General features: G+C 40.2%; 1 protein-coding gene across 5 annotated transcripts in view; it reads right to left on the bottom strand.

The window, feature by feature from the left end:
- Nucleotides 1-25,598, bottom strand: part of GRIA3 (glutamate ionotropic receptor AMPA type subunit 3) — a 291,350-nt gene that overhangs the window by 138,328 nt on the left and 127,424 nt on the right. For all 5 annotated transcript variants that reach the window (XM_045995279.1, XM_045995280.1, XM_045995278.1 and 2 more), the window contains one exon: nucleotides 11,899-12,086. In XM_045995279.1, the coding sequence (XP_045851235.1) occupies nucleotides 11,899-12,086 (188 nt within the window). The remainder of the gene's footprint in view (nucleotides 1-11,898; nucleotides 12,087-25,598) is intronic.

Below are 25,598 nucleotides of genomic sequence, written 5' to 3'. Positions count from 1 at the left end.
GCAGAGGCTTTAACCCACTGAGCCACCCAGGCGCCCGGGACTGTTACGGATCTTAAAAAGGAAAGAAAAAGAACTTTTGTTTCTTCTAATAGTGCCTAGTATAGTACTCTAATATAAGCCCTTGTGTGAGGTTAACCTCAGAACAGTTGATTGGCCCTTGTCTTGGAAGTGTTCCGTGTAAATTACAATGCCTGTTCCAGAGGTCTGATCCCTTTGCCTTCTTTCTTCTTCACGAGTTACCTCCTAATTGTGCAGTGATTTCTTAGATAGGTAAGCAATTACTTCTCCATTCTAAGAGATCCCATTCTGTGTGGCCCTTGTTTCTCTATTATGGGGATACAATCTCAGATACCCTGAGAAATCCAGGTAAATAACACCTGCCAAATCCCTTATGTGTCTTTTTGTTTCAAGATTCTGAAAGACTTCTCATTTAGTCCACCTGTAGTCACAGGCTGGTAAATAAACAACGCCTTGCTTTTGTTCAAGGGGTCTCCAGTGTTCCTGTACTATCTCCTATCCAGTACCAGCCCACCATATAATCCGAAAGTCATGGAAGACATAGACCTAAGTGTGAAGTATAGAACCACTACCATGTGATGGAAGAAAAATGTTTAGCTCTCAGCTTGTAACCATGCCTCTGAAAGGAGGTCTCTAGAAGAACTCTGGAATTCTAAGCATAGAGAATCTTTCTTAGACAAACTCTAGTGTTGAAAGGAATTGACCAGGGCCTCCTGGGTGGCTCAGTTGGTTAAGCATCCAATTCTTGATTTTGGCTCAGGTCATGATCTCCTGGTTGTGAGATGGAGCCCCACATCAGGCCCCGTGCTCAAAATGAAGTCTGTTTGAGATTCTTTCTCACCCTCTGCCTCTGTCCTACTCCCCACTCATGCTCGCCCCCAAAATAAATAAATAAAATCTTTAAAAAAATAAAGGAATTGACCAAACATAGTTCTTGAGGGTACGTTGTGGCAGTGGGCATGGAAAGGAGGAAAAAATTGAGTAATTTACTTCTCTTTCACTGCCCCTCCAGACCCATAATTTATCCTAACCGTGTCCTCTGACCATCTTCTCCTTTGGACTTTGGATAGGGTAAAAAGGAATATCTATGGAATAAAACAAAAGATATGAAAGTAGCAGGAGGATTCTCTGGAGTAGCCTGTACCCACCTCTGAGAGACAGAAGTAGGATAAAAATCTTCCAAGAGTGATGGGCATATCACTCTCTATCCCAGTTCTACCAGATACCTGATTAACTTTCCAAAGCATCTAAGCTAGTCAGGAAGAGATTCTTTTACTGTGAAAAAGCACCCTCCCTAACCTGCCTCACCAAACAAATATCATGATAGATGACTGGAAGAGCTACATTTACACTGAATGAGCCTAGAGTGTTCAGAAAAACCTACTCTTCTGGAATAAACTGGACATTTTGACAAAGCATTTATGTTTTTAGGTATGAGAGATATAGGTGAATAGGAGCAGGCTCACCCCTAAGGTTTTTGAACCCATGACAGGAATACAAATGGAGGACCACATACCCTATATTTAAATGTTAAAATGTCCAAAAACAAGGTATGCCTTGGCCTGCTTGAGTATCTGCCTATCACCCCAAATAAAGAAATAAACTGAGGCAAGCTCAAATGACCAGAAATTGAGTTTTTTCCAGGAATAGCAGAACTGCTATTCCAGGAAATGCAAACTGTAGCATGCTTCAGGTGAGTCTGTTTAGGGTATGGGGTGGGCGGTATTTATGGGCAAGGAGTGCAAAGAGTGGTCAGTGTCCCAGCAATAAGTTCATTGGCTTGAGGATGAAAAGAGATTCTTTTTTTTTAAGATTTTATTTATTTATTTGACAGAGAGAGAGATCATAAGTAGTCAGAGAGGCAGGCAGAGAGAGAGGAGGAAGCAGGCTCCCCGTCGAGGAGAGAGCCCAATGCGGGGCTTGATCCCAGGACCCTGAGATCATGACCTGAGCCGAAGTCAGCGGCTTAACCCACTGAGCCACCCAGGCGCCCGGGACTGTTACGGATCTTAAAAAGGAAAGAAAAAGAACTTTTGTTTCTTCTAATAGTGCCTAGTATAGTACTCTAATATAAGCCCTTGTGTGAGGTTAACCTCAGAACAGTTGATTGGCCCTTGTCTTGGAAGTGTTCCGTGTAAATTACAATGCCTGTTCCAGAGGTCTGATCCCTTTGCCTTCTTTCTTCTTCACGAGTTACCTCCTAATTGTGCAGTGATTTCTTAGATAGGTAAGCAATTACTTCTCCATTCTAAGAGATCCCATTCTGTGTGGCCCTTGTTTCTCTATTATGGGGATACAATCTCAGATACCCTGAGAAATCCAGGTAAATAACACCTGCCAAATCCCTTATGTGTCTTTTTGTTTCAAGATTCTGAAAGACTTCTCATTTAGTCCACCTGTAGTCACAGGCTGGTAAATAAACAACGCCTTGCTTTTGTTCAAGGGGTCTCCAGTGTTCCTGTACTATCTCCTATCCAGTACCAGCCCACCATATAATCCGAAAGTCATGGAAGACATAGACCTAAGTGTGAAGTATAGAACCACTACCATGTGATGGAAGAAAAATGTTTAGCTCTCAGCTTGTAACCATGCCTCTGAAAGGAGGTCTCTAGAAGAACTCTGGAATTCTAAGCATAGAGAATCTTTCTTAGACAAACTCTAGTGTTGAAAGGAATTGACCAGGGCCTCCTGGGTGGCTCAGTTGGTTAAGCATCCAATTCTTGATTTTGGCTCAGGTCATGATCTCCTGGTTGTGAGATGGAGCCCCACATCAGGCCCCGTGCTCAAAATGAAGTCTGTTTGAGATTCTTTCTCACCCTCTGCCTCTGTCCTACTCCCCACTCATGCTCGCCCCCAAAATAAATAAATAAAATCTTTAAAAAAATAAAGGAATTGACCAAACATAGTTCTTGAGGGTACATTGTGGCAGTGGGCATGGAAAGGAGGAAAAAATTGAGTAATTTACTTCTCTTTCACTGCCCCTCCAGACCCATAATTTATCCTAACTGTGTCCTCTGACCATCTTCTCCTTTGGACTTTGGATAGGGTAAAAAGGAATATCTATGGAATAAAACAAAAGATATGAAAGTAGCAGGAGGATTCTCTGGAGTAGCCTGTACCCACCTCTGAGAGACAGAAGTAGGATAAAAATCTTCCAAGACTGGGGCACCTGGGTGGCTCAGTGGGTTAAGCCACTGCCTTCGGCTCAGGTCATGATCTCAGGGTCCTGGGATCGAGTCCCGCATCAGGCTCTCCGCTCGGCCTGCTTCCCTCTCTCTCTCTCTGCCTGCCTCTCTGTCTACTTGTGATCTCTCTCTGTCAAATAAATAAATAAAATCTTAAAAAAAAAAAAAAATCTTCCAAGAGTGATGGGCATATCACTCTCTATCCCAGTTCTACCAGATACCTGATTAACTTTCCAAAGCATCTAAGCTAGTCAGGAAGAGATTCTTTTACTGTGAAAAAGCACCCTCCCTAACCTGCCTCACCAAACAAATATCATGATAGATGACTGGAAGAGCTACATTTACACTGAATGAGCCTAGAGTGTTCAGAAAAACCTACTCTTCTGGAATAAACTGGACATTTTGACAAAGCATTTATGTTTTTAGGTATGAGAGATATAGGTGAATAGGAGCAGGCTCACCCCTAAGGTTTTTGAACCCATGACAGGAATACAAATGGAGGACCACATACCCTATATTTAAATGTTAAAATGTCCAAAAACAAGGTATGCCTTGGCCTGCTTGAGTATCTGCCTATCACCCCAAATAAAGAAATAAACTGAGGCAAGCTCAAATGACCAGAAATTGAGTTTTTTCCAGGAATAGCAGAAGTGCTATTCCAGGAAATGCAAACTGTAGCATGCTTCAGGTGAGTCTGTTTAGGGTATGGGGTGGGCGGTATTTATGGGCAAGGAGTGCAAAGAGTGGTCAGTGTCCCAGCAATAAGTTCATTGGCTTGAGGATGAAAAGAGATTCTTTTTTTTTTTAAGATTTTATTTATTTATTTGACAGAGAGAGAGATCATAAGTAGTCAGAGAGGCAGGCAGAGAGAGAGGAGGAAGCAGGCTCCCCGTCGAGGAGAGAGCCCAATGCGGGGCTTGATCCCAGGACCCTGAGATCATGACCTGAGCCGAAGTCAGCGGCTTAACCCACTGAGCCACCCAGGCGCCCCCCTGAAAAGAGATTCTTGATGGATATTCATTGGTCAGGAGAGAGGTTCTGGTTTTCTCTGAAGTCAGGCATTTATGGGAAATTAGTCCTCTCAATTATTAAGTTTCATTTTCCTTTTTTTTAAATTTCTTTTTAGCATAAGTTTCATTTTCCTGAAGGCACATGCATGAGATTCTCCATTTCAGATCCTCTAGTTCCAGTTTAGATTGAAATCCTTCACACATCCAGAGCTCCGCAGGCCATGCCCTTGAAATAGATTAGAATGCTCAAGGACTCAGGCTCTCTCCCAGGCCAGAGCTACTACTCGTGAGATCCACACAGTCTGCTGGGGCAGAGCAGGATGGGATGGAATCTGAGCCCTGAGCTCAGAACTCCTGCCTTGTGGCTGGACCCACCTGAAGCTGGGATGGGGTAGACCTGTCAAAATCTCCAAGAAGCCAAAGACAGCAAGTTGCCAGCCCCAAGTCTCACTTTTCTGACTTGGAGTTGCCAAGAAATTCCACAAGTCTTCTGAAACTACATCATTCAAGTAGTGCAGAGGGAGGGAGCACAGTTATCTGGAGAAACGTATCTGCCAAGATTCTTTGCTTAGGGTGACTTGAGGAGGCCAACTGTAAACATGATTAGTCATTTTTCTCTTGTTTCCTATGACGTAAGTTGTCAATTTCTCCTTCATTGCCCCTGCCCTTGCCCTACTCCCCTTTAACCCCATAGGCCTTTGTGCTCTGATATGGGGAGTCCAGTTTGGCTTATGTGTACCTCTCCCCTTTTTTCCTGATGTCCCACCAGCTACTAACTGTTAAAAAACTCTCAAGACCCAAAAGGCAAAAAAATCCTGTCTCTGTGTTTTAGTGTTTGCAATATGAGGAGCCCTCTAAAGCACGGAGCTCAAGGTAGTGGCTCCTTTCACTTGGATTTAAGGGTGATATTGGGTGGGAATGAAGAACATTCTCAAATCTAGCAGCCGAGAAAAGCTCAGCACCCACCCCAAACACTTATCCTGTGGGCATTTATACTTTCCCAGAATGAGTCCTATTTTATGTTTGGTTTTCTGGAGGTTAATGAAGGGAAGAAGAGCTGACTCCCAGAATTTTCCAGTTACATTCAGCTTATTCCCTAGCAAGAGAAGTAGGAAATAGGCAACATCTAGGGCAATTGGGGTAATATAATGGAGATTGTGGTTTTTTACCTGAGAAGAATTGCACACAGATGGGAATGCTAGTTGCACTTATCTATCACTCTGATAAAGTACCTCTCACAATTTATTCCTACCTTTGTGGGGCCCATTGCATAGATTGCTTTGGTCCCATAAGTAAATGAACTTGTTTATTATAAATGAGCTTTTCACCAAAGGGTGAGTTTAAGGGGATTATTTTCAATTCCATGTGTTAATGGAATATGGATCCTCATCAAGTGGAGAAAATATCTGTGAAATGCTTGTTGTTTATCAACGGTTGTTGTAAACAAAGCTGTTCTAGGCCTCATCAAGATGCTTATCTCTTACAAACTCTGGTTGAATCTACTTGGCTTTAAAGCCTCAGTCAGACCCAAGGCTGATGAGTGCAGTGATTCATAGCCTTTGGAGTCAGACCCCCTGGGTTCAAATTATGGCTCCACCAGTTATTAGATGTATGACCTCTATGTCTCAGTTTCCACATCTGTAAAATGGAGATAATATTCTCATCTACCTTATAGGGCTAATATGAAGATTAACTCACATGAGATACATAAGCACACATACCCACACACATTGATTAAAGTGGTATCTGGAATTTGGTAACCACTTGATCCCTATTTGTAATTAAAAATGCCCAGTTGTCACAGGTGGTTTAAGGTTTTAATACCTGTAATTATTTTAAGTGATGTTGAAAAATCTAGTTAATTCTCAGGTAGTCCTTGAGTTTATCAATCACTGTGTGTTACCCAATGTTATACTGGTGAGAAAAATAGAGAGGTTGTCTAACGTGCTAAACTCATATTAGTGAGACCTAAGGCTAGGTCTTAAAACTCTGTTCTCATATTGAGACCTTAGATTGAACTGATATCTTGGAAAATCCACGAAGACACTGAGCAACAGTCCCTCAACAACTGATTTTTGCAAGCATGAAAACTTCCTTCTAGTGGAAAAACAACTATTATTGTTATTGAGTTACTGGTTATTGAGTGCCTACTGGGTGCAAGCGCTGTGCCAGGTGCTCTCCACAGATCTCATCTGATCCTCACAACACATGAGGATCACATGAAAGGAAGGGAGTGGAATGCTCTTTCAAGATAAGAAAGTTGAGCCTCAAAGAAATTAAGTCACTTTTTTCAAAGTCATGCAAAAGATAAATAATAGAGCTAGGATTTGAAGTCATGCCTATCTGATTAGCAGGCTGGTGTTTATTCAACTCCACCATAAACAAAATCTTCCAGAAAGAGGGAATGCTAACACAAACTGTCTCGTGGACTGGTATGTCAGCTAAATGTTCTATAAGGAATGTTGAGAGTTAGGGCTGTGGTAAAGGGGGAGAAAACAGAGGGCAGCAACTGGATGGTACCACTCTGTGCTGAGTGCAGAGTGAGGCCAGGAGTAGGCATATGGCTATATAACATTTTTAATTCACTTGACCTAGGTCTAGCCATGGGCAACAGTGCTCTAGTGACCCCAATTGCTACACACACTTTGGAGTGAGCACGGTCTATTTTGTGTGATAGCCTCATACTTTAGAAAGGCCCCTAATAATGTTCATCTTGCTTAAATTGTTACTTTTAGAGACCTGATTTCCTAACTTGGATGTTTCATTCTTAAAATTACTGTCTTTGAAGTGACAGAGTTCTCAAATGAAAGAAGCCTGAAGGATTGACCTGCTTCAGGATTCTGTCCTTAAGAAGTGTTCCTTTCACGTCATCAACAATGAGGTGATTTTTGCCTGAAATATTTCCAGGAGAAATCATATAATCTGTATTTTTCCTGAGAGTAGCAAATTGCCACATGTTGGTTTGGGCCCCACCAAGTTTACATATGCCATAATTCAAATAGGGGCTAGCCTGAGATTTCCCTTAGAATTATCTAAGAAAATAATTAAACACAATAAAGGCCTAAGGGGGATGTTTAAATGCCTTTAAAGAGACAACCTTTTAGATATCCAATGGAAAGGCAATTTGGGAAATACCCTTATCTGTTCATTAAAATAAATCTTCTAAAATGTTATTTACTTGTCAACAGACAGGATTAGCTCAGAATATGTCTGTTCTCGAAAACAATCTTAAAACTTTCTAGATTGGACTTTTTGCTACTCTGGAATAGCCCCACATCCTTATTGCCTCAACTGGTGAGCTTTTACTTTCTTCCAGTTTCCTCTCTCCTTGTAATGAGTCCTTTTGAATTTTGACTCTCTCTCTAGTCCTAGTTAAGCTCATTTTCTCTGGTCTTATCCTCAGGCAGGCAGAGTGGTTCAGCCAGTGTCCTCTTTATGATAACTCCTTGAGGATGGTGACAAAACTGCCTATTAGTTCTCTTTCACCAGCCTTAATAGCCCCAACACCATGTAGCCTTTCCTTGTAGGGCCCGTTTTCTAATGCTTTAATCATTTTTTGCTGCTCTACTCCGGATCTTCTCCCATTGCTTTGCAAGTGTTTTACAACATAATCTGATGAACAAGCCTAATCTAGGATTTTGTTTTGACTAAATATTTAATAAATGACTTAGAAATTAAGGAAGGTGGGTCAGTGTAGGGGCAAGAGCACTGGACTAGGAGTCAGAAGACCTGAGTTTTGTCCCTGCTTTGCCACTTACTAGGATTGAGCAGAGCACCACATTTGGACAAATCATCGGAGTGTCTCTAAGTGTCCATTTATCATCTGTTAATTTAGGATAAACACATCTGCCCTGCCTGCCTTCCATAGTGATGCTCAAATGAGATAATGTATGTGATAACACGTCATTTAGCACCAAAGCACTACCCAAACACTATGTGTCAGACATCTTCTAAAAGCTTTACCTATATGATTAAGTCATTAATGGGCAGTTACCATTCCCATTTTACAACCAGGAAATGGAGGCACAGAGAGTTGAGCAACTTGCCCCAGGTCAACCACCTAGTGACAGAATCCATGCCGACTGGCTCTAAAGTCCATGTTCTGAAACTCTCTGTTCTGCTGCCTCCCCAAATAAAGTTTAAATGTGGAACAGAGCCATATCATGTTATGGGGCCTGACTTCTAAAAGCAGTCCACATGTATATGCTACAGGGATGAAGGATCTACTCTGTCACAGGTAAGTAAGTCCATGAGAGGCAACCTTTTCAAAAGTGAATGTTTAGATTTGTCATTGCATGAAGGCAGCTGTCCACCAACAGGGAGGGCCTCATGAACACAGTACAGTAATAGGAATGCTGTATCAGGTCAGGTCAGTGGTTCATTCAGCCTAGTACACCTAAATCTTCCTATACAAAGTGCTCTTCATTTTTAGATTCAAAATCTACAGTTTCTAAATATTCTCTGTGAACCCTGACTATCTTTCATGGTTTCTTTCCTCTGTCTCTAGGTCTTTTTTCTATGTTAATTCTTAGAGGTGTTAAGTGTGGAATACTTTCCTTAGAGTTGAACTGTTAAATAGTGATATTAGTACCTCCTTTGAGTCTTTTTTTTTTTTTTTTTGCTGTAGTCTGAGAGTTGGAAAGAGTTAAAAAAAGAGCTTTGGAAAGAAATGTTAGAAGAATTCGTATTTACCCTCTAAGTGTTTGAATATTTATTTATTTGACAGAGAGATTACAAGTAGGCAGAGAGGCAGGCGGTGGGGCAGGGGGACAGAAACAGGCTTCCTGCTGAGCTGAGAGCCCAATGCGGGACTCGATCCCAGGACCCTGGGATCATGACTTGAGCCGAAGGCAGCAGCTTAACTGACTGAACCACCAAGATGCCTTAAGTGTTTGAACATTCACAGGGAAATTAGAACCTATATCATAAAATGGGGAGATTACGCTATATAACACTATATTGGAGACCTGTTTATATTTGAAAAATTGCACCATATTGATGTCTTTTCATTCACACCCATGGGATATAGAGTACAATACAAACTTTATGCCAAAATCAAATCTGCATGGAATAGCGTTATGTTGGTGTAACAGGCTCTTCTACCCCAGACAGTGGCATGAAGTATCATTTGTGGTTTCCTTTTATGAAAATCACCTCAGTCAAAGTTGAAAACACCTTTGGAGGATAAGGACATCTTTTATAAGAACATGGTAATGATTGAATTATAAATGTCATTACTCTAACCAGGATCTGTATTGTGAATTAGGATAAATTTGTCAAAAGAATGGTTAGGAACCAACAAGAAAAGTGACATCTTTGTATCTTAGCATTCAGTTAATTTTTTCAAATTTTCCCCTAAAGAAGCATCATGTTGAATTTGTTGCTTAATTTAAATAATTTGTTTAATGAGAAATCTATTTTTATATAAAAAATAAATTATGGGGAATTCATGATATCATCAGACTAGGTTTGAGCAGAGAACCCCCATCTTAAACCTTTAGGAAATGTGTGCTTTAGTAATCTTATGTGGCTGCAGGCACTTTTCTGCCTCTTGTTGGAAGCATTGCAAAATCATAGTGAAACTTACTAAGAATGTGCTGGTTCAATATTCATTCATTCATCCGTCCATTCATTCATCCACCCATCCATCAATCACTATGTGCCAGGTACTCTTATGGACACTGGAGATATAACTGTGAATAAGACAATTGTGGCGCCTACCTCATAGTAAGAGAAGTTCCTTAAATGGCAGAGAAAACATCGAGTTGGTAGTTCTATAACAATTCTTTGAAAGAGGGGAAAAGAATGAGTGAAATGAACTCTTTAGCTTTACCTGGATGTTGCTAAAACCTTTCTTTGAAACTTGTTCCCTGAAAAATTGTATAGAAGATATATTGAGGGATACTGTGAATGTACATATAGAAGAAAGGAAGATAGAAAGTGATACATGAAAAGAGAGAAAGGGGCTTTTGAATAATGTTAGCTTAGTTTTCCTGAAAGCTTGGTAATAATGACCTTTTTTTTTCAGACATAACAGTTTATGTCTCTTGGAGCAATTACACCAATCATGGGAGATAGAGCATGTTTTATTTTCCCTGTCATGTAGATAAGAAAACTGAGGCATAGATATTTTAATTGTTCAAGACCACATAGCTGCATAAAATTCAGAGCTCTACCCACTGCGTTTTGTATTACATCATGCTGAAAAATCCCAACCTCCAGTGTAAGACCCTATAAAACCTAGAAGACTTAACTGAATATGACATATTCAAGAAACCAAAGTTCCTGATACAAAAGAAGGAAAACAAAGTACAACAAGGAAGATGTTCCTGTGCTTTAGGCTATTAAGTAGGTCACCCACTAAAAGGCTATTTTGGTATAAAATTTTAGAGGGCATGTAGTACATACACCACCATCACTGACCTGATTCTTCACTTTCAAGATCTAAGAAAATCAAAGGCTCTTTTTTTTTTTTTGGAAGGGAGGGGTGGATCATTTGGGTAGCTCAAGAGAATGTTAGTTGGGAAATTTGATTTAGCCAGGCTATGCTCTAGATTTCCTGTGAGATGCGTTTCACTAGAGGTGATGCCGTTCTCAGGAAGGGGGCAGCTTCATATCTCCACGATGCAGGCTCAGCAATTTCACTCTTCCTTCCTTTCTTTCTCAATCTCTCTCCCTCCTTTTCTCTCTCCTCTTCCCTTCCCTATTTTTTTTTTTTTTTTGCATTATCTTCTTATGGGGAGATATCTGACAAATTGTTAATATTTAATTTGCTATAAAAACAGCTCTCCCAGTCAATGGCTGCTCACTATAATTTCAATCTCCAAAGCTGTTTTGGCCCCAGGTACACTGGGATCGAATTAAAATGGAAATGTTTCCTCTACAGTTTTGTTTATGGCAGCACAGACACTCTGTTATTAACTGGAAAATTGAGACTTTTAAGGAAAATAATAAACTTTCACCATATTTCAATTTGACTCTTTACTCGAAACAGAGTATTCATCTGGCTTAGTGTGAAACATTTTTTCTAATATTTTTTAGTCTTAAATTTAAATATCCAAGCTTGGTAATGAATACATTTGGGCCCATTGAATTGTATTCTTCCCCCAATCCAATCCAATTCTTTTTCAATTTGTTCACATTTTAAAAGCCATAAACACATTTTTCTCTTGTATGCCATTTTACAAAAGGGTCTAAATTACGTGTACACATTCTCTCTGTCTTTCTCTGGAACCGGAGGGCTATTCTACAAAAATATCCACAAATTCGAACCTAGGGAGGACTCCATTGACACTCTGCAACAACCCGCGCCCCTGGAAACAAAACCCTTCCTTTCTGTCCTGCCTAATTCCTTGTCTGGTCCGTGCTGGGAGGAAGGTATGGAAAAGGAAGGGGATTACTTTGAAGTGTCAGCGATCTACAAAAACGGAAGTGTGAAAGGGTGTGTTTATCTGGTAGGTAGCATTAAACTGCAGAGACTTCCAGATTAATCATGGTATGCAATTTTCAGCAGCTTAGATTTTTTTTTCCCTGCAGCCACCCGGGAAGAGAAAAGATTAGAGAGACTATCAAAAACTGTTGGCCTATCTAGTCTGTTGGCTATTTAATTTATTACCAGATATGGGAGCTGCCTAAGGTTTATGATTTAACGTGTTGGCTGGGGGTGGAATAAATCTCAATTGTACCTGTTCCAAAATTGTGTTAATCCTTTCGACTTCACAGTCAATCAGGTATCGTTTTTCCTGCCTCCTGTCCATTTCTTCAATGATGCGCCGGAATTCTTGGACATCTTTTATGTTTCCCACAGATCTGGCTGTCACTTGCCAGTTGTTTTGCACTGCTGCTTCCATAATCGCTTGGAGAATGGAAAATCCTGAAAGAAGGAAGAACAACGATGATGTTTTTCTTTTTAAACTCTTCCTGTATTAAAGGTTCTATGTGTATTTATTACAGTCCGTTGTGTCCCTTCATATCTTACACACTGTGGAAAGCAGGCTTACTCATGACTCCAGACTTAACCATCCAGACAGTCAGAATCTCTATCTTTATTTTAAAAAAAATTTTATTTATTTATTTATGAGATAGAATGAGCAGGGGGAGAGGGAGAAGCAGACTCCCCACTGAGCAGAGATCTCAATGCAGGGCTTGATCCCAGGACCCTGAGATCACGACCTGAGCCAAAGGCAGATGCTTACCTTAATGAGCCACCCGGGCATCCTCTATATTGATTTAAGGAAGATTCTACAACTCGTGGGCACCAAGCTGAGCCAGATTCAAGCAATCATAGCTGAATTATAGTACCTAGCTATTTTGATTGACATGCATTATCAAAACATCTATGGAATGAATGCTAAAGCTTTTTCCTTGTTTCTGGCCTCAATGTTTCCTGTTGCAGCTCATGTCTTTGATCTTCCACTAAACATTTTTTCGCAATGAGACATAGCGTATGTAGAGGTAGAATCTTATAACATGGCTGGTTCTTACATGATTATGACTATCCAACAAGAAAAATCATGCTTCCCAAGTAAAAGAACTAAGAAAACCTGACAAACAATTTCTAACAAAGGTATCATACTGGTCTTTTGATCCCAGAATTATGAAAAAGTTCAATCATGTTAAGTCTTCCTCAGTTCTTCCCCTTTTTAAATTAAATTTACTAGGGATTCTTGGTTCCTTTTTAGTTAATTTACATCTGACAACTATTAACTACTAATACCCTAGATCTATGCTGAATGGGAAAGATGGAAAAGATGTGATGTTTGAATTCTGGGTAACGCTTTTGGAGGTGGGGATTGAGAAGTTGGGAAGAGCAGTATATCTTAAAGTATGAGCCACAGAATAGCACAGGGTTTTCCATTACTTGTCTTTTCAAGTACTTATGTCTCTAATATTATATCAGGTCTATATTTTTGCTTCTGGTAGGAATTCATAATCTGAGTATAATTTCATCAACTATAGATATCATTTTTGGGGGGATCCAGTCAAAAGCAACTCCCCTCTTCCCATAAATTTAATTGTTTTCCATTTATATTTAGGCAATAACTAATGGAAATGGGTAATGGGAGTGATCTGCAAAGCCAGAATGATCTGTGGCATGACCCTTTGGCCAGTGGAGCAGTGGAGGACAGATGAAGATCACATGCCCTTTGAACATATTCCAGGACCCATCCTGTAGTGTAAGCAAGCTATGGTCTGGAATCTTCATCACAGCACCATAGAAAATGGTATTGACATTTGGAGAGCATGCTTCAGGGAGATGGCAGCAGTGACTCAGCCGGTCATTATGACTCCTTTGTGTGCTGGGTGTATGCAGGAAGAAGATCACAAATGAGACCCAAGCACTTGGTAATTTCCAAATGAGCAATTTCAGCATAGGAGCTCAAAATTACCGATCAGAGTAAATTACCATTGCTTTAAATGTTAATTCTTACTCTTTTTAAACCAACCACGCATATTTATTTCTCAGATTTACATTTTTGAGTGGGTTTTCTGTGTGCTCTCTGCTTCAGTGGGACTTGAGGGCACATGGTGGGCCAAAGCATGGGATTAAGAAATAAACATGAAGAAGGAGATTAAAGTATATGAAAATCTTTCTTAAGCAGTGTACAATAAAGTCTCATTATTTTGAATCCTACTAATTGAGAATTTATGAAATTCAGCAAGGACGAGGTTGAATTTTACTTCTGTACTATTACGAAGAAAGTATTGGCTGAATAATAATGGAAAGGAAATGACATCAGGGAGTCTCTGATATGTTCAAACTTTTTAAAAGATCCTTTAGCAAAAGACAAGGTTTTTTTAAATTTTTTTTTATTTTTTCAGCATAACAGTATTCATTGTTTTTGCACAACACCCAGTGCTCCATGCAAAACGTGCCCTCCCTATTACCCACCACCTGTTCCCCCAACCTCCCACCCCTGACCCTTCAAAACCCTCATGTTGTTTTTCAGAGTCCATAGTCTCTTATGGTTCACCTCCCCTTCCAATTTTTTTTTTATAAACATATAATGTATTTTTATCCCCAGGGGTACAGGTCTGTGAATCGCCAGGTTTACACACTTCACAGCACTCACGATAGCACATACCCTCCCCAATGTCCATAACCCCCTCCCCCTCTCCCCACCCCACCTCCCCCCCCGCAACCCCCAGCTTGTTTTGTGAGATTAAGAGTCATTTGTGGTTTGTCTCCCTCCCAATCCCATCTTGTTTCTGCCATTTGCGACAACGTGGATGGAACTAGAGGGTATCATGCTTAGTGAAATAAGTCAATCGGAGAAAGACAACTATCATATGATCTCCCTGATATGAGGACATGGAGCTGCAACTTGGGGGGTTAGGGGGATAGGAGAAGAATAAAAGACAAGGTTTTTTGAGTATTGAGTCAAAATCTACTTTTTTTTTTTTTTAAAGATTTTATCTATTTGAGAGAGACAGGGATAGCAAGTGAGCACATGAACGGGGAGGAGAGAGAGAATCAGTCTTCCTGTTCTGGGAACAAGAAGCCGGGAGCCCGACTTGGGACTTGATCCCAAGACCCCAGGATCATGACCTAAGCCAAAGGCAGATGCTTAACTGACTAAGCCACCCAGGTGCCCCATCAAAATCCATACTCCTATCATTTCTATTTTCTAGTCCTATTTCACTACTTAGAGTTACACAGAGAACTTTAATCCCTTTTCCATATGGCAGTCCACATTTTTTAATGACAGTTAACATATCTTTCCTTATTTTTCTTTTCTTCAGACAAGAGATGTCCCAATACTACAACAGTTATTTTTTACAACATGATGATAAGTTCCCTCACTGTTCTGTCTCTCTCTTATGGTTATTTGTCAATATTTTATTGATCTGGATAAGTCAGATATGAGCTGACCAGTGCAGATGACAATGGGATTATTGCCTGCTTTGATTTGGGCTGTTATTTTGGCAGCTTAGGATTGTTAATATTTTTATTTATTGATTTAAAAAATGTTTAAGGATTTTATTTATTTGAGAGAGAGAGTACCAATGAGAGAGCAAAGGCAGGGGGAGTGGTAGAGGGAGAAAAGGCAGAGGGAGAAAAGCAGACTGCCCGCTGAGCAGGGAGCCTAATACAAAGGCTTCATTCCAGAACCCTGGGATCATGACCTGAACTGAAGGCAGATGCTCAACAGACTGAGACAGCCAGGTGCCCCAGGATTGCTAATATATTTTTTAAATTTAATTTTATTTTTTCAGTGTTCCAAGATTCATTGTTTATGTACCACACCCAGTGTTCCATGCAATATGTGTCCTCCTTCATATCCACCACCAGGCCCTCCCAACCCCCCACACCCTTCCCCTCCAAAACCCTCAGTTTGTTTCTCAGAGTCCACAGACTCTCATGGTTCATCTCCCCCTCCGATTTCCCCCAATTCACTTCTCCTCTCTTTAATCCAATATCCTCTGTGTTATTCCTTATGCTCCACAAGTAAGTGAAACCATATGATAATTGACTCTCTGCCTGACTTATTTCACTTAGTATAATCTCTTCCAGTCCTATTCATGTTGATACAAAGTTGGATATTCATCCTTTCTGATGGAGGCATAATACTCCTTCGTATGTATAGACCATATCTTCTTTATCCATTTATCTGTTGAAGGGCATCTTGGCTCTTTCCACAGTTTGGCGACTGTGGCCATTGCTGCTATGAACATTGGGGTACAGATGGCCCTTCTTTTCACTACATCTGTATCTTTGGGGTAAATACCCAGCAGTGCAATTGCAGGGTCATAGGGTAGCTCTATTTTTAATTTCTTAAGGAACCTCCACACTGTTTTTCAAAGTGACTGCACCAACTTGCATTCCCACCAACAGTGTAAGAGGGTTCCCCTTTCTCCATATCCTCTCCAACACTTGTTGTTTACTGTCTTGTTAATTTTGGCCATTCTAACTGGTGTCAGGTGGTATCTCAATGTGGTTTTGATTTGAGTCTCCCTGAAGGGTGGTTCAATGTTTGTAAATCAATCAATGTGATAAAACAAATCAATAAGAGAAGAGAGAAGAACCACATGGGCCTCTCAATTGATGCAGAAAAAGCATTTGACAAGATGCAGCATCCGTTCCTGATTAAAACACTTCAAAGTATAGGAATGGAGGGAACAGTCCTCAACTTCATAAAATCTATCTATGAAAAACCCACAGCAAATATCATTTTCAATGGGGAAAAGCTGGCAGCCTTCCCTCTGAGATCAAGAACACGACAAGGATACCCACTCTGGAGACTGTTGTCCAACATAGTACTAGAAGTCTTAGCAACAACAATCAGACAACAAAAAGAAATAAAAGGTATTCAAATTGGCAAAGAAGAAATCAAATTCTCTCTCTTCACAGATGACATGATACTTTATGTGGAAAACCCAGAAGACTCCACCCCCAATCTACTAGAACTCATATAGCAATTGAGTAATGTGGCAGGATACAAAATCAATGCACAAAAATTAGTTGCTTTCTTATGCACTAACAATGAAAATATAGAAAGGGAAATTAGAGAATCGATTCCATTTATGATAGCACTGAGAACCATAAGATACCTGGGAATAAACCTAACCAAAGAGGTAAAAGATCTGTACTTGAGGAACTACAGAACACTCATGAAAGACATTGAAGAAGACACAAAAAGATGGAAAAGCATTCCATGCTCATGGATCGGAAGAATAAATATTGTTAAAATGTCTATACTGCCTAGAACAATCTATACTTTCAGTGCCATCCCGATCAAAATACCAGTGGCATTTTTCAAAGAGCTAGAAGAAAGAAATCTAAAATTTGAATGGAACCAGAAGAGACCCTGAATTGCTAAGGAAATGTTGAAAAGGAAAAACAGAACTGGGGCACCTGGGTGGCTCAGTGCGTTAAAGTCTCTGCCTTCGGCTCAGGTCATGGTCCCAGAGTCCAGGGATCAAGCCCCGCATCGGGCTCTCTGCTCTGCAGGGAGCCTGCTTCCTCCCCTTCTCTCTCTGCCTGCCTCTCTGCCTACTTGTGATCTCTGTCTGTCAAGTAAATAAATAAAATCTTTAAAAAAAAAGAAAAGAAAAACAGAACTGGGAGTATCATGTTGCCTGATTTTAAGCTTTACTACAAAGCTGTGATCACCAAGGCATCATGCTACTGGCACAAAACAGACACATAGACCAGTGGAACAAAGTAGACAGCCCAGATATGGACCTTCAACTTTATAGTCAAATAATCTTCAACAAAGCAGGAAAAAATATCCAGTGGAAAAAAGATAGTCTCTTCAATAAATGGTGCTGGGAAAACTGGACAGCTATGTGTAGAAAAATGAAACTTGACCATTGTCTTACACCATACACAAAGATAAACTTAAAATGGATAAAAGACCTCAACGTGAGGTAGGAATCCATCAGAATCCTAGAGGAGAACCTAGGCAGTAACCTCTTCGACATTAGCTACAGCAACTTCTTTCAAGATATGTCTCCAAAGGCAAAGGAAACAAAAGCGGAAATGAACTTTTGGGACTTTATCAAGATCAAAATCTTCTGCACGGCTAAAGGAACAGTCAGCAAAACAAAAATGCAACCCACGAAATGGGAGAAGAAACTCGCAAATGACAGTACAGACAAAGGGCTGATATCCAAGATCTATAAAGAACTCCTCAAACTCAACACACACAAAACAGATAATCACATCAAAGATGGGCAGAAGACACGAACAGACATTTCTTCAAAGAAGACATACAAATGGATTGCTAATATTTTTAAATTGCCACATTATACTATTAATTGACACCAAGCTCGGATTCAATTAAAACATGTCGGTTCTCTCCATAAAAGCTTTGCCATGTAACAGGTCATTATCCATGTATCAAGATTTGCTCCATTCCAACCCGCTTTTGTCTCCCTTTCTTTAATTCCTCACCTCATACCAGTTTGTATTTCTCTTCTGTTTTTACATTCACTCTAATCTGGAAGATGGTTTTGCACATGTATCCAGTACTTTCATTGTTACCTGCTCAAGGCAACTATATCTGTGTCTCTTTTTCTGCTATCTATAGACCTTTGTGGATGACTCTCCTCCCTCATGAAGCTTCCCTAACTGAACTCTCACTCATTTCTCCAGAGACAAGTAGGCTTAAATGTAAAGGAAATCCATTCTAAGCAATAAAGAAGTTGATTGGAAGGACTGTATGACAGGCATTTAAAAATTCCAAATAATACTGTATAAATAAATTCTAGTACAGATGCTTGGAATGCTATGCTGCTATTAAAAAGATGGCCTGGGGCGCCTGGGTGGCTCAGTGGGTTTAAGCCTCTGCCTTCGGCTCAGGTCATGATCCCAGGGTCCTGGGATTGAGCCCCGCATCAGGCTCTCTGCTCAGCAGGGAGCCTGCTTCCCTTCCCCTCTCTCTGCCTGCCTCTCTGTCTGCTTGTGATCTCTGTCTGTCAAATAAATAAATAAAATCTTTAAAAAAAAAGATGGCCTAATCTCTAGATAATAGACGAAAGGACTTCTCAGTATATTTTTATGGAGAAGAAAGCTGAGAATAGCACTTTACTATAATTCTATTTTTGTAAAGAAAAGCCCCATCTATTTGTATATGTATAGGAAGAATTCAAAGGAGTTGGTAGTAGTTATCTCTGAGGTTTAGGATTACCAAACTCTTATTTGCACCACTCCTTATTTATGGAATGTTTGACTATCTTAAAAGAAGGGTGATTATTTTCTGTAAGTACAAAAACAATAAAGATGAAAAAATATGACTCATGCTGTCTTCTCTGAAGGTAAGCTCCTGGAAGACACATGTCACAGATGAGCACAGCTCTATATGCTGCCTACTGCCACCAATAAGTGGCCTCTTAAGAAACACTGATTTCATAGATCTTTGTGTACTTTTGTTCTTTGAATCATGTGAGTGCCCTACCTATTCAAAACTTAAATTGAGAAAGCCCCTGATTTTTTATGAGCTGGCGTCTGGGCAATGAGCCTTGCTCATATTTTCTGAGCAAGTCAGCACTATGGCTTCATACTACAGTGTTTTTACCATACAGAGTTTCCCTGTGTCCACTGGGACACATGGCCACGTACTTGACAGCCCTGGGGGCAATGATTTAAAGATTTTTATTTATTTATTTGACAGACAGATCACAAGTAGGCAGAGAGGCAGGAAGAGAGAGGGGGGAGGCAGGCTCCCTGCTGAGCAGAGAGCCCAATGCTGGGCTTGATCCCAGGACTCTGGGATCATGACCTGAGCCGAAGGCAGAGGCTTTAACCCACTGAGCCACCCAGGCACCCCAACCTTAATTTAGTATATATCCGTGAGTAACCCCCCCAAAAGCTCTTATTTGTTTTTGTACCTAATTTATTATATGGTTTGACTGTTCCCTGTTGCAGCTGCCCAAAGAGAGTAAATATGAGTTTGAGGATGGAAAAAAAAAGAAAAGTTCATTGCTGGACACAGAGTCAAAGCAGGCATTGGTGCTTGTAGAGGTGAGGTGCTTAACAAAGCCCTGGCTTTTTAAAAATAAGCCTGCTGTTTTAGCAGCTTTAGAATTGTCCTCCACTCTGTGTGAGCTTTAGCATGCCCAACTGAAAGCTACTTTTGTTTGAGCAGCAAATTCTCTCATCTTGATTCCAGACCACTGTTGCTGTCCACCTTCTTTTTCTTTCTCATTTTATTTTTTTAAAAATATTTTATTTATTTATTTGAGACAGAGAGAGAACAAGAGATGGGGAGAAAGAGAGGACGAAGGGGAGGGGAAAAGAGAGAGAGAGAGAGAAAGAGAAAGAGAAAGAGAGAGAAGCAAATTCTCCACTGAGCAGAAAGTCTGACGTGGGGTTTGATCCCGGGACCCGGAGATCATGACCTGAGCCAAAGGCAGACGCTTAAATGACTGAGTCACCCAGGCACCCCTTCTTCCTTATTTTAAAGATTGGAAGTTACCACAGGTAACTGGGCGAATGTTGGATTGTCTTCTGTGTTCAACCAAGATAATGCAGGAAGCAGGACAGTAGAGGGGCGGCAAGGTGATTATGGATAAAGAACCGGCCCAAACTATGACCAGTTCAATCCTACTGGACTGGTCATTGGACCACCCTTGCTAAACAAGGAAGCCACTGTGGGAAAGGTGAGAGTTGGGATGCTGTGCTATACCACCAGATCCCCCTTCAGCACCAAAGGGCTTATTCCTTCAGCTTCTGGAAAGGTTTTTGGCTGAAGAAAGCTGCCTAGCTTCAAGTAATGCTCCCTCCCCAGAGCAGCCTGCATCCAGCGACTGCTTGTTACAGGGTATAAAGGCACAACCCCTTTAGCCAGATGCAAGAACTCTAAAGGGCCATCCCACCTTCAGAGCCCCCTGAAGGGTAGGCGGAGGCCTCGTTAGGACAGCACCACAGCCCAACTCCTCCTTCTGCTCAAACCCACTTCTTTTTTTTTCCTTCTCCCACAAGTGGTGGTAGTGAAGATACTCCCCGAGAAACTTTAGCATGCTGATCTCCATCTCAGAAGTTGCTCCCAGGGAATTCAATCTGTGACTACTGGGTTGACCTCATGGCAAGGATGGCAGCAGATACAAAAATATCTCAAATCTACAATTGTCAAAATCATTTTCACAGGGGGAAAGAAGGTCAGGATTTTGTTCACTATACAAACGAAATGAAAAACTGCTCCATGCTGAACAAATTTAGTATTTGATCTAAAAACAGAAGAATGATAAACTTGCCTGTCCTCTGTCCCTTTCTTTCAGCATTCTGTCCTTTTCCAGGTGTCAGTATAAGAATGGCTCACGGTTTAATGTGTTACCTCTCCAGTTAACACAGTTAGATTTTAGCAGTGGCTTTCATACAAGCCAGTTTGGAAGGAAAGGGAAAGGAATGTTGAGCATTGTTTTGAGGTCTGTCCATCTCATGGAGTCATGTGAGACGGCTCTGAAAGTTGGTGATGTGCTTTATGATCTTTAGGGTATAGCATTTAAAAAATGAACAGCTGGTAGCTGGTGGGTGTCTCAGAGGCCAGCGGAGTGTGGGGTCAGTGTCCATCTTGCCTGTTATTCAACTGAATTCAGCTGAAGGAAGCATTGCTCTATTTTTCTGCATTTTTACTTACCTCTGTGGCTCTCGACTCTGGCTGCACATTATAATCACCTTGGAAGCTTTAAAAAATGGATGTCCAAACCTCACCCTGGACCCAGCCTTTGCTTTATTTTATTTTAAATTCCCCCAGATGATTCGCATGTACAAGAAGGGTCGAAAACTATTGACCTCCTAATGACTACCCAATACAGTAGGGTATGTGGAAGCAGGTTTCTTTCCTTTTTTTTTTTTTAAAGATTTTATGTATGTATGTATGTTTGTTTGTATTAGAGAAAGAGAGAGAACGGGAGCAAGTGGGGGAGGCAGAGGGACAAGGAGACTCTACACTAGCGAGGATCCCAATGTAGGGCTTGATCTTAGGACCACGAGATCATGACTTGAGCTGAAATCAAGAGTTGGACACTTGACTGAGCCACCCAAGCACCCCAGAACCAGGTTTCTTTCTTCTGTATCCTTCATGACTGGTGGAAATGTTCTGGGTGAGAAAAACATGATCCAAGAAGGGATATATGTCCTCCAGAAATAAGCAAACAGAAGTATGAAGGCAAGGGGGGAAGGCCATAATGCCAGGGTTATGAATCGCTTCTTCCTGTGGTGGATGAGGAATCTGGGAACATTGAGTATGTGGTAAGCAGACCTTAATATGTTCAAAGCACTTTACAAATGTCTTTCTTCTTCTGAGGTAGCATCTGTGTTTTTCTTTCTACGTATAAAATTAATATGTGCTTATTTTGGACATTTGAAAAGACACAATGAGTAACAAATAAAATACAAGTATAGGTGAATGTTCCTCAAGGATAACCACTGTTAATATTTGATATATTCTTTCCATTTTACTTTATATAAATATACCACATACTCTTCTTTCAGTAAAATGGATTTTACTATTTGTGTCTTGTCTTTAAAAAGCTAATGTTGTATCTTGAACATCATTTTATGTTATTCAATATTTTCAGACATGATTTTAATGGCTGTATGATATTCCATTGCTTAGACATATTTAATTTATTTAACCTTCCCCAATATGAAAATTTCAATTGTTCCTAATCTCTCCTTATTACAAATAATGCTGTGATAACAACATTCATATAGCATCTCTAATTATTTCCACAGGATAAATGTCTAGAAGTAGTAATATCAGGTCAAACACTTATGGACATTTTTAAGGCTTTTCATACATATTGCCAAAATGCCCTCCAGAAAGTCTGAACCACTTTATGTTTCCATCACCAGAATACAAGAGTACTTGTCTCTCTGCCCTTTTGCTAGCATTGAATAAGACATGTGCCCATTTGATAAGGAGACATAACGGTATTTCCTTTCTTGTTAACATTTCTTTGATTGTTAGTAAAGTTAATGATTTAAAAAAATTTTTGTGTCCATGTTTATTATTTTGATAATTTCCTATTTATTTCCTTTGTTCAGATTTCTACTGTGATATTAATGGTGTTCTTTTTAAAGACAAACCATAAATGACTCTTAATCTCACAAAACAAACTGGGGGTTGCTGGGGGGAGGTGGGATTGGGAGAGGGGGAGCGGGCTATGGACATTGGGGAGGGGAGGCGAACCATAAGAGACTATGGACTCTGAAAAACAACCTGAGGGTTTTGAAGGGTCAGGGGTGGGAGGTTGGGGGAACAGGTGGTGGGTAATGGGGAGGGCACGTTTTGCATGGAGCACTGGGTGTTGTGCAAAAAGAATGAATACTGTTACGCTGAAAAAATAAATAAAATGGAAAAAAAAATTATTTTTCTTTTTACTATTTTTTTAAATAGGCTCTGTGTCCAATATGTGGCTTGAACTCATGACCCTGAGTTCAAGAGTTGCATGGTCTACTGACTGAGTCAGCCAGGCTTTTTTGTTGATTCATAAGGGTCCTAATATATTAACAATACTAAGTGTCTGTACTATATGTCACATATATTTTAATTCAGTTTATTTGACATTTAATGTTGTCTGTGACATTTTAATGAACAGAAGTGTAACATTTTATGAAATTAATATTCTTGTTCATCAAAAAATTATGTGAGATGGAAAGAGGCAAATGAAATTTCTCTTCTGCTCTTATTTTAGTATTCACCTGAGCTTTAAACCCAAAACTTATGTGAACCACTCTCTTCATTGCTCACTTCTTTGGTCTCCATGGAATTTCAGATAAATTTTTCTTGTGTATTGTGGCAAAGTAAGTGAATGGGGGAAAATACATGTGGAGTATGAGGATGGTTTCTGAGATACAAGTGCAGAACAGAAAAATAGAGACAGAGGAGAGAGAGAAGAGAAGCCCAATTCAGTTATTTTGGATTAAGTTTTGCCATATCTAAGAAACCTGATATTCAAAAATCTGAACTCAAACCCAATACTTTAGGGTATGTTTATTCATATAACAAATGTACTTTTTTAAAGATTTACTTATTTATTTGGAGAGAGAAGATGAGAGAGAATGAATGGGAGACGGAACAGAGGGAGACAGAGAATCCTCATGCAGGCTCCCACTGAGCACAGAGCACATGAGGCTCCATCTCACAACCCTAAGATCATGACCTGAGCCAAAATCAAGAGTCAGATGTTTAGCTGATTTTGCCACCCAGGCATCCCATAAATGTACTTTTCTTTAAAAAGAATTCATGGAAATATTCCAATAGAACACTTGAATCCATATTTTGTCATTTTGCTGTTTGTTTTTGTTTTAACTTGATTTAAACATGTTTGATTTCCACCAAAATTGATATAGCAATTGTCTGCAATGAGGTGCTAATGCAGAAACTCTTCTGTGTGTGAGGAGTTCAAGATGGAAAGATCAAGAACCTCTCTGTGCTTGCATATGGATGTCAGTCTGTGGATTTTATGGAACAGGATATAAACAAATATTCACCCACACCCGGCCCAATTTACCCTTGGCAAATTAAGATTTCCCTGAGGTCTTCATTCCTCATAATTGTGTTTGTTTAAGTTTCCTTTTAATTAAGAGCTGACCCTCTGCAAATCTTCTCTTCCCTGCAGCTACATTATTAGGATGGGACCTTAGCTAATTTGGGAGTCGGTGAACAGAAGATGCTCCCCACTCGGTGTCCCAGTTCTGTGTCCTTTTCCTAGTACAAATCCTCCGTCCACATCAACCCCTTTACTCATACTAGACTGCCTGTGACAGAGCAAAGCTTAATTGTAACACCTTCCATGAAGGATTTATGTTTTAAAGTAGGATCAAAGCCTGAAAGTAAAGGGGGCAAACTCTAACAGAGAAATTGTAGACAATAGTAAGCAGGAGGTATTGTTTGGCAGCCTGTGGTATTTCTGATACTCAAATATCCCACTCGAAGTGGCAACTACTGACTGACTACTTGTCAAGTTCAACGTGGGCTCTGAAACTGGTGGTGCATGTAATCCTACATTTCCATTTTCCTTTTTTGTCCTGTTCTTCATTAAGAACTTTCTCTCCCTGTTGGTGAATTACATTCTCCTTTATTCTCCTCATCATAAGCTGAGAAGGCATGCCCAAATAGATAAACCAGTGTTGTTGAGTGAAAGTAAACTTGGTTTGCATTGTCAGCTGAGAGGAAATTTAGAAGACCATCTGGAGTAGATTTGCTTAACGTCCAGAAAAAGCAAAACAGGCAAGCCTTCTGATCCTCAACCATACAAGGTCTGATAGAAAAAAATAATAATTATGAAACAAAAGAAAAAATTAAAAATGGGATTTTATCAAAGTAAAAACCTTTCGTACAGTGAGAGAAACCATCATCAAAATGAAAAGACAACCAACTTAATGGAAGAAGTTTGCAAATCACATATCCAACAAGGGATTAACATCTAAAATATATAAAGAACTCATAAAACTCACCACCAATGAAAATAAACAATCTGGTTAAAAAATGAGCAGAAAAGTGAAAAGAAGGGCCATCTGTACCCCAATGTTCATAGCAGCAATGGCCACAGTCACCAAACTGTGGAAAGAACTAAGATGCCCTTCAACAGACAAATGGTTAAAGAAGATATGGTTAAAGAAGACAATTGAGTATTATGCCTCCATCAGAAAGGATGAATACCCAACTTTTCTATCAACGTGGATGGGACTGGAGGAGATTATGCTGAGTGAAATAAGTCAAGCAGAGAGAGTCAATTATCATATGGTTTCACTTACTTGTAGAGCATAAGGAATAACATGGAAGACATTGGGAGATGGAGAGGAGAAGTGAGGGGGGGAAATTGTAGGGGGAGATGAACCATAAGAGACTGTGGACTCCGAGAAACAGACTGAGGTTTTTGAAGAGGAGGGGTGTGAGGGGTTGGGTGAGCCTGGTAGTGGGTATTATGAAGG

This window comes from Meles meles, chromosome X, assembly GCF_922984935.1.
Source record: "Meles meles chromosome X, mMelMel3.1 paternal haplotype, whole genome shotgun sequence".
Lineage (NCBI taxonomy): Eukaryota > Metazoa > Chordata > Mammalia > Carnivora > Mustelidae > Meles > Meles meles.
Note: the sequence above shows the minus strand (reverse complement) of the source record. Positions and strands in the feature narration are given on the sequence as shown.